General features: G+C 39.7%; 1 protein-coding gene across 5 annotated transcripts in view; it reads left to right on the forward strand.

Annotated features, from left to right (window-relative positions):
- smad10a (SMAD family member 10a) overlaps positions 1–10,193 on the forward strand; it is a 39,038-nt gene extending 28,845 nt beyond the window's left edge. For 4 of the 5 annotated variants that reach the window (XM_032536289.1, XM_032536291.1, XM_032536290.1 and 1 more), the window contains 6 exons: positions 3,238–3,339; positions 5,434–5,487; positions 5,912–6,095; positions 7,404–7,572; positions 7,843–7,981; positions 8,558–10,193. In XM_032536289.1, the coding sequence (XP_032392180.1) occupies positions 3,238–3,339; positions 5,434–5,487; positions 5,912–6,095; positions 7,404–7,572; positions 7,843–7,981; positions 8,558–8,769 (860 nt within the window). In that variant the 3' untranslated portion in view covers positions 8,770–10,193. The remainder of the gene's footprint in view (positions 1–3,237; positions 3,340–5,433; positions 5,488–5,911; positions 6,096–7,403; positions 7,573–7,842; positions 7,982–8,557) is intronic. The other variant, XM_032536292.1, reaches the window with a different exon arrangement.
- The last annotated feature ends 263 nt before the right edge of the window (positions 10,194–10,456 follow it).

Genomic DNA, 10,456 nt, shown 5'->3' on the forward strand with positions numbered 1-10,456 from the left:
ACACACATACACACATACACATACAAATATACAGAATATGATTTATAATGATTATAGCAGTTGGCATGATGAACTATGACTAGTAATAATAATAGTAGTAGTAGTGCAGGGCGTCAAGCAGGACCACGGCAGCAGCTGCAAACTCAATCCAGGTGCACCACAATCCAAGGACATCTGTGAGGTAAAAAAAGCACAAGGACTTCGGGGAAGAGGCTAAGTTAGTAACACACATTAATGGGACATGACTGCACACAGAAGTAGAGAGAGAAGGAGAGAGGAGCTCACTGTGTCATAGAACGTCTGTCGGCAGTCTAAACCAAAGCAGCATAACTAAGAGCTGGTCATATCTTTAGATAATGAGCTTTGGAGGTGCTTGGCGCTGAGTACAATAAGTTTATAATAAGTTTTGTCTGAGTTTAGCTTTATGAAATTGTAGGTCATCCAGGATTTTATGTCCTTGGTGCATGCTTGAAGTTGAACTAAGTGATTGGTTTCTTCTGACTTGATCGATAATAATAATTTGGTATCATCTGCATAACAGTACAAGTTAATAAAGTTCTTCTCAATAATATTGCCTAGAGGCAGCATATGCAAGCTAAATAGATTAGGTCCAAGCACCACGCCTTGTGGAACACCATGTCTTTAACGTGCATTTGATTGATCGTTTAAGATAAGATAATAATAATTTGTTTATTAATCCCCAATGGGGAAATTACTGCACTACACTCTGTCTACACTACACACAGGCGTGAAATACACACACATGCTCAGGACCTATACATGCACTATACATGGAGAGATGTCAGAGTGAGTGGGCTGCCAGCTGAACCAGCGCCCTGAGCGGTTGGGGGGGTACGGCGCCTTGCTCAAGGGCACCTAGCAGTGCCCAGGAGGTGAACTGGCATCTCTCCAGCCACCAATCCACGCTCCCAACTTTTTGGGTCCATACGGGGATTTGAACCAGTGACCCTCCGGTTCCCAACCCAACTCCCTATGGACTGAGCTACTGCCACCCCTAAAAAGTACTTAATACAAGACTACACTGAACCCTACGCCATAGCCTGACGTTCACCTCTGAAAAAATTTAACTACGCATTGTTGCAACGCACATCGCTCGGCCGTGGCTTGGTAGCATTGCATTTCCCCCTACCCATTTCCTGGTTCTCCTTCTCCATAAACAACATTAAATCAAGGAGAGGGTTAACCCTTCCTGCTGTCAGTAAGCACAGGGGAGACACTGTTTCTCTCACTATGACTGTAAAGTCAGTACTCGCTCCAATGCTATTTGCCATCAGTCTCTCTCTCACTCTACCACACACTCCCCCCGCACACACACATGCCGGTCATGCTATTCTTTTAGAGAGATCAATGCACACACAAGTAAAAACCTCAGGTCATTTACATAGGTTATGGCGAAAGCTCTGCTTGACGCCACAGCTCAACTAGAACAGCACATTTAGAAGGTAATTTGTAATTTTTTTTTTTACCGGTGTCGTCTCTGTGCTATGATGCTCTCTAAATTTTGACCAAAAGTCCTCAAATAAACTATTATGTAGAAAGTCACACAACTGATTAGTGACAACCTTCTCAAGGATCTTGGAGCGAATGGAGAGATTAGATATAGGTCTATGGTTGGCTAAGACCTTTGACTCAAGAGTGGGGATTTTAAGGAGAGGTTTTATCACAGCTACTTTAAATGACACTGGTACATAACTTACTTAAGACATATTTAATCATATCTAGTAAAGAAGTATTAAGCAATGGTAAAGCATCTTCAAGTAGCATAGTTGGGAAGGGGTCTAAGAGACAGGTAGATGGCTTAGTTGAAAAAATCTTTAGCATTAATTGGTGGAGGTTGCGGAAAAGCATTCTATATCTAAGGTCTTACAGCTGTTTCTAGCATTTCTGTGTTTAAAGATAAACTGGAACCGTTTGAGGGCAAGATGTGATGAATTTTATCTCAAATAGTTATTATTATTAAAGAAGCTCTAGATGGAGTGCCTGGGTAGCTTACCTGGTTGAACGTATGCCCCATGTACAGAGGCTCAGTCTCTGCGGCCCTTTGCTGCATGTCATTCCAGCTCTCCCCTTTCATGTCTTCAGCTGTTCTATTATATAATGGCCTTATATGCCAAAAAAAGGATATTTTTTGGAAAAGGGAGAAGAAGCGTTAGAGGACTACATGCTCAATAGAGCTATGACTCGCTGTCAATGCTTCTTCTACTCCTCTATGAATGATGAGTATTAAGCTGCTTTGACATTTCTGAGGCACTTCCTATAAGCTCTCAGACTTTTTTTGTTTTCCAGGGGATGGAAAACTTTATCAATTACCAAGTAACAGATAATAATAAATATAAAAATGATAGATATTAACTTAAGAAATAAATATCAGCAACATCAAAGTTTTTAGTAACTGAATACTGTAAATGTGTCAAGTTGTAGGAGAGACATAAACAAGGTGATTTGGAGTCCAGAGGATATTCCCTTTCTTCCACCAGCAAGAGCTCACAGGTGTAATATCCTTGGTATTAGTAAAGGAAAGGTGGACAGGAGGTAGCTTTATCTGGGTTTTACTAAACACTTGTATAAGAATTACACGAGCACGGCTCGTCTCTTACTCTTAAAACAGAACAGCCCTGTGCCACTCACCACCCCATTCCCCCAGCTGAACCACGACTGCCACCTAGGGACAACTCCAATATGACAGAAATACCATTCCCCATCTCCTACAACAGGTTCATTAGTTTTAAGTGGAAGCATCTGCAGATTATAATCAGTGTTAGAGTATGCATGAAGCTAAATCAGTGATTTCTTATACATGTTAGAAAATGCTTGTTAAAATCAGGTGAAAAGCAGGCAAACTATAGACTGAATTGGGGAGTTAAACCATTTTCATCACAGTTTCTCTGCCCAGGATTCTTTGTGCAGCCTGAAAACATGGTTTGATGAGTACGGGCATCATTAACAAAACCCCTCCCCTATGTATAAAAGCTACGATACTACTAACAAAAGAGCGCAAAGCATCAGTGTTGGTTAAATCACCCACTCTGTACGGAGCCAGGGATTTGGCTAGGTGGTTAATAACACATTAAGCAGATGTAGTAGGGTTTCTTTGCGTGTAGTAAGAGAATGATCAACAATATATTGAGGAATTAAGGAACATTGAATTGTTGCACTGCACGTTGATGGACACTGAACATGGTCACACTGATCATTCTTTACTTCCCTGTAATTCAGCAGTTTGGACAGGCAGCAGCACAGCCTCCTACACTCCCATTGGACCCCAGCAGAACGGCCGTGGTCACCAACAACCTCCCCTCCATCACCCAAACCACCACTGTAAGATATCCTTCAAAACCAAATAGTTCCCCATGATGTTCACTTTTATTCTGTGACATCCCCAGAATCACACTGCTCTTATTAAGTGTTTTTATATTGTAGCTGTGATGTTATTCATTTGTAGAAAATGTATCTCACTATGTTATCGTCAAATAACCTTGATCCTGTTTACTGTACATTGGCTGTAGAAATGTGGGATTGCTTTGGTATACATAGGTATATTCTATATTTCTATTTTTGTCCCAGGAAATGATTTGGTCAAAAATATTAATTCAGAGGACAAAGTCTCAACACTATTTATCAAACAGAGACGTGGTACCAACAGTAACCAGGGCTTCTCAGTGTGTAAAAAGCCATCTGGAGTGTCAGGTTAAGTTATTTCAGCCTCACTAATAATTATAAGATACAGATGTGGTGTAAGAGAACGATCTGGTGATTCATATAATTTCATGTGCTGTGCTGTCTTTTCATGCCTTTGCACCAGTGATAGGTGTGGCCAAAGGTATTATGTTTTCGGATTGTCCTTCTGTACCATTCTTATAAATGTGATAGCTCAGAATCTTCTTAAGGGAATTTCTTCAAGTTTGGCACAAACTTCCACTTGGACTCAAGGATGAACAGATGAAATTTTGGCGGTCAAAGGTCAAGGTTACTTTCAATTCAATTCATTTTTTTTTTAATAGTATAACGAGTTATCTTAACCCTCCTGTTGTCCTCGGGTCAAATTTGACCCCTTTAAAAAATGTCTATATCTGAAATATGGGTTTCCTTTTAACCAAATTACCACAAAAAATGGATTGGATTCCATACAACGCTCTTTGCAAATACAATTGATCACTTTCATTCCTGACTAAACTTATCTGTGCGTTCCTCTGATCTTAACTATTAGTCAAAATAATTCATAATTTTTACTTTTTTAACTCAAATATTAAGTATAATTCTATATAAATGAGGGTTGTTGACCATGAATTCCAAAAAGTACAGTAATATTAGTTTGAAAAACTGAAAAAGGGACAAAAATGTCAAATATTTGTCTGTTTTTGACCCGGGAGGACAACACAAGGGTTTAGACTCTTTTCAAATAGAGTAGTTCCAGAGTACACTCTAGAGTCATAATTTACGCTAATTATGATATTTTGGTCTGATACTGAATTGGAAGTCTGGATTGACCACGGTTTATTTACCAGAGCCAGATGTCCCCCACCTTCCGCTTTCTCTGTGTTGCCTAATAAACCCCGGCTGTTTCAAGAAACAGCAACCAGAACCTCAGAGCTAGCAAGCTACAGGCTGAAAATGGCAAGAGCAAGTGAAGTGAGCAACAAAGAGATTTACAAAGAAAATGTTTATGGCATTTACTCTCTAACTGAAACGTTTTGAGACGCATTGGTGGGGATTTGCTATGGACAGAATACACACAACGATAAGGTACACACTGGTAAGGGCAAGTTACGTTTAACCACATATCCAGCTAATTTAAAAAACTCCCGTTACTGTAGTGTGTGAACAGTTAACCTCATTTAATATTGAAATTAAATAAATGTTCCAACAAAACAAGTTCCTACCCTTTTGCATAGCCACTGTCTTTGCGACCGGAGATTAGCGCTGCCCAAGACAATTGTGATTGGTTTAAAGAAATTCAAACAACCCAAACCATTTTATTCTTCTCTCCAGGACTGTATGTGTGATGTAGCCAGACCTTCCGCCACACAGCACTGTTGAGGTCTGGCGATGCAAAACTAATAAATTGGTGACACTAATCTTGAAACTGTGGCGATTGTATGGCTCTTTTGTGCTGTTGGGTTGAAGGTGTTTAGGTAGTGTCCACGTTTTTCTAAACAATACACTAAATACTTTTAATGAATCCTTATTAATGTATCCTTTATTATTTATTTTATCATTTATTTAATTGAATTCCTTCAAAGTCTTCACTGCATGTATATTATATGAGTCTGTACGGACATGGATGCAAACTCCATCTTGACTGGTTGGCTGAGGCATGCAAACGCAAAGCAGTAATTCTAGTTTGATATTATCATGAGGAGTTTCCAAAGTCAGACTTTTTCATAATTAATGCACTTATCCCTCTGCTTTCAGGGTCCCAGCATCATGGCTCAACTTCTTTCCCTCCTTCTGTGTCCAACCATCCAGGTAGGCAAGGATTACACACCACAATGGATGTACTGTGAACATGTTGCCACTGATTCCATAATGTATTTTTAAACTGGCATATAACTTTTGCTTACTGCTGTTATTAGACGTATTGCTGCACAGTGCTCAGTAAGTAGGAACTCTTGTGTATCATATATGTTATCACTGTTTACATCATGGTTTGTCTACGTTGACAGTTAATACAGAAAGACTGGAAAAATGGGAAAGGTAGAGCTTGTGCACTGTAGGTTGTAAGATTTATGATGAATGTGTATTTAAGAATGACATTTTAGACATGTATCCACAGTATCTTGGGTGATAAATACACTGCATGTGTTTGGGGTGGAATGTGTCACATCCGGGCATAAAGGTGGAAAGAAAATCACGGTTTAGTCACACACTGCTTGCTCTGTTTTCAATGCAGGACCAGAGTTTTGGTGCTCTATCTCCTACTTTGAAATGGACGTTCAGGTGGGTGAGATGTTCAAGGTTCCCTCCAGCTGCCCTGTAGTAACCGTGGATGGCTATGTTGACCCGTCAGGTGGCGATCGCTTTTGCCTGGGCCAGCTGAGTAACGTCCACCGCACAGATGCAAGTGAGAGAGCCAGGTGTGTCTCTTAAATAGATTTAAAGTAGCCATTTCGTTGAAAGCTTGAACGCTTTGGAAAAGTCATGTAATTTGGTTATGTTTAATGAAATTAATTGTTACTGTAATCTTTTGTGTGGTACCCTTCCATGAAATGTCACGTAACGGCAAACTATTTCTGCAGCTGTTGAGGTAACATACAGTGGTGCTCATAAGTTTACATGCCCATGCTTAAGTTGACTAAAAAGAGGAATAAAAAAATCATCTTTTGGAAATTGATCTTAATGCCTTAATTAAAAAATGAGGTAAAATCCAACTTTTAAGGACACCAATTTTCTTTGTGAATGAATAATGTATTGTAAATAAATGCATAGAATGCAGGATGCATAGTATCCTGATCCATGAAATAACCGGCCTTTAAAAAAAAATCTGCCTGCCCTATGGGAATTTAAAATAGGGGTGTGTATACTTATGCCCACTGTATTTTAAGGAAGAACATTTATTTATTTACAATACATTATTCATTCACAAAGAAAATTGGTGTTCTTAAAGGTTGGATTTTACCTCATTTTTTAATTATGATTTTTTTATTCCTCTTTTTAGTCAACTTAAGCATGGGCATGTAAACTTATGAGCACGACTGTGGCTCTAATTTGGACGCTTTACATATAGAGTATGTCTAGACCACTCTATAACTTACAGAGACCCAATCAGTTCCCCCCAAGAGCATGCATTTGGTACGTTTCTTAATTTTCTCCCCACGTACCGCCTCTCCCTTCATGTATGCCAGCTTGCTAAAATAAAGTTTGAATAGAGTTTGAATCAGATTATGTTTGGATAATGCCTAGTAAGTGTTCAATTAATATTTCATGGCTCTCCTAAAAATTCTTTATCGGTCATTAGAGAGCCGTAAAATATTATGTAGTATGCCGAATGGTTTTTTTCAGATTTAAATCTGAAATGAGTTTATAATCAAAAGCGTTAAAAACACACTGATAATCCTTTTCCCCTTATGTTTTAAAGCCAGTGCCAGACTGATATTAGTGCTTGTAAAGCAATTTTAAATTTCTTTGATGTACTTTTTCAGTTTTTCCAGAATCGGTTTAGGAATCAGAATCATTTTAAAAGTACCGGTTCAGCATTGGAATCTTAAAAATCCAAACGATACCCAACCCTAGTCATACCCCTCTCTCCCCCTACATCCAATCTGCCTTTACGCTGTCATCTGTCAAATCGGGGGGAATGCTACATATAATTTTTTTTTTTTTAATAATAAATGAGAGGAAGTTCCACGTGTCTTTGTCCTGATGTTTTTTTCCTGTGTGTCCAGGTTGCACATAGGGAAGGGTGTGCAGCTGGAGTGTCGTGGGGAGGGTGATGTGTGGATGCGCTGTATGAGCGACCACGCTGTGTTTGTACAGAGCTACTACCTCGACAGAGAGGCAGGCCGAGCACCAGGTGATGCTGTGCACAAAATCTATCCTGGAGCCTACATCAAGGTCAGTCCACACGCAGAAGTCACATTTTGTGACATGCACACACATATATTCTCTATTTTTAAACTATTTAACTATTTTGTTATTTTGTTCACACACCAGTAAGCAGCAATGAAATAGGTGGCATGGCAAAAACTAATTTAAAATGAGCCATTGGTAGCTGCAAATGGGGACCTGAATAAACTGTTGGAAAGTGTTATTAAAGAATGAATGGTGCCATGCTTCTTCAGATGTAATTTATGTTGTAATCTAAACTGCTTGTATATCACCCAGGTGTTTGACCTGCGGCAGTGCCACAGACAGATGCAGCAGCAGGCAGCGACCGCTCAGGCTGCAGCTGCTGCACAGGCAGCTGCTGTGGCAGGAAATATTCCAGGTCCGGGCAGCGTCGGAGGCATTGCACCTGCAGTTAGTAAGTGTTGTTGATGGTTTCACATTCATTCAACATTAACAATACACGGTAGATGGCAATTTGAAATGCAAAATTTCTACTAGACTGTTTGACAAATCTGAGTCATCTGTTGCATTTAATTCCAGTTGTTTTTTCCCGTTCTCTCAGACTTCATTGTGAATGCCACTGTGATAGAGCAGTGAGCACTAGGGTTGGGTACCAACAGGGAACCGGTTTCAACGTAAACGGTGGTAACGAGACCGAATAAGAACGAAAATGTTGGTGGGTCAAAAACAACACCGTTTACTTAAAACTCGCCAGCCTTGTGGTGTATTTTAAGTTATTGTAAAATACCCTTTTACCATCTGGTGCTTGCCCTACTTTACAAGCCGTACTTTAATGTCGCCATCTGTCCTTTTGTGCTTCTTTTTTATATTTTATATTATAGACATTATAAATATATTGTATATATTTCGGTTCAGGCATCGTTGAGGCACCGTTTTAAAAGTACCGTCTTAGCACCGACAAAAACAATACCCAACCCTAGGGAGCACCATCAGATATAATTTCTGATTTCTCTCTGGTGTTCACTGGCAGGTCTGTCTGCAGCAGCTGGGATTGGTGTGGATGACCTGAGGCGTCTGTGCATCCTGCGGCTCAGTTTTGTGAAGGGTTGGGGGCCCGACTACCCCCGGCAGAGCATCAAACACACGCCCTGCTGGGTGGAGGTCCACTTGCACCGCGCTCTGCAGCTTCTGGATGAGGTGTTGCACACTATGCCATTGGCAGACCCAGGGCCTGCTAACTAAGGACCAAGACCATTTTAAAATTCCAATCTGGATTCGATGAATGTGTGCACACAGACAGACATGTTGCCAAATACGCTACAAAATTAATACACAAAGCAAATCAATGAAAAATACACAGGAAACATAAATGACCAACAACACATTATGCTTGTAACAATCAATGCACACATCACTCATGCTGCCTCACACACAAACACAGACATGCACACACACTGCAACCAAAATGTCTGTAGCCAAACAGACATCAAAGTGCTGATGTTTTTTTCTGATGCTTTAATCTAAAGTGCAAGACAAGGGAGTTTGAGCTCTGAAGGTAAATATTCTGATCAACTTGTCTCTGACCGAAAGACATTTGTATGCACTGCAGAAATCCAGGGATGTGTTTCAGAAATCCAGTTCCCCTATATGCAATTTGGATTTCTAATTGTAGGAGCGCATTCATTCACACACACAGACGTGTAAAAAGTTATACAGGAGTGAAAAACATGTCAGAAAAAGAACTTCAACTGGAAAATGTTGTTAGTAAATTCACACTGAATACAAACAGCATTACAGTTCTCTTTATGTCTTATCAAAAACAGAACTGATGTAGAAGTGTGAATTAAGGAAACCAGTGTTATGTCATCTCTGTGCTTGTACTGTGCTCTTCACTGTACGTTGATTGAAACTGTTAGCATTGATATCTGGTTAGCCCTTCTATTATGCTCAGCTCAAGTTATTTTATTTTTGTACCAAAAGACTAAAAAGCCAAAAATATTTAGCTTTAAAGTAGTGTTGTTGTTATTTGTAATGAAACAGTGCTACCCTGTATGTAACCAAATGGTTGGTGTTAATCACCAAGGCCAAAATACCTCATAACTACAGTGCAAAGTCACAATTTAGTTTTCTGTCTAAAGCGCACACACTTTGTTCATCACTGACAGGCTGACGTCAATCAATGAAGATCCTGACCACAATGCTCCCTAAGCTTTGTATTTATTTGGGTTTATAATGCACTGTGCTGTGATGTGCAGTACTTGATCATTTAACTGATATGTGTTATTGTGGAACATTAGGTTTACTCTACAGTTTTACAGCAGAAAGAATCTTAAAGTAACATGTTATGCTTAATGGAAAACAACCATCAGCAGCTCCAGAGACAGAAACCTGAGTGCCTTTCTGTTCTCTAGTCTGAATGCTGAGGATGGCCCAATCTCAACATTTACACTCAGACTCGCAGACGTTGAGGTGCGTTCCTGCTAAATCTGTGAGGGTTTAGAGCTGTCCCATTGTCAAATCGTCAAGTGCACGATGGCTTTCTTGCAGACATTATGAACCCTTTATGCACCCTTTCCGTAAGCCCGCATCTCTGCAGACTTCGCCTAAAGGGGAATTACCCACAATTGATAGTGTTGTGATGTTGCCGGGGAAGCCCAAAAGTATTACTACTACACTACATTAACATTAAGGATTTTAGATGCTACATTGAAAAAAAAACATGAAATCAGAGCAATGCAAGCACACTTAATTTATTTATTAAGCTTTTCTTTTAATTCTGCTTAATGCTACAGTCACTGTGGAAAAAGCTTGAAAGACATTTAAATCTCAAATCGGTATAACAAGTAAAATAATAAAAAGTCCCAAACCAACAATTATACATAACTTGTCTTGGCGTCAATCAAGATAACGTGCTATGTTGCCGCAAAGT

Source organism: Etheostoma spectabile, chromosome 14 (assembly GCF_008692095.1).
Source record: "Etheostoma spectabile isolate EspeVRDwgs_2016 chromosome 14, UIUC_Espe_1.0, whole genome shotgun sequence".
NCBI lineage: Eukaryota > Metazoa > Chordata > Actinopteri > Perciformes > Percidae > Etheostoma > Etheostoma spectabile.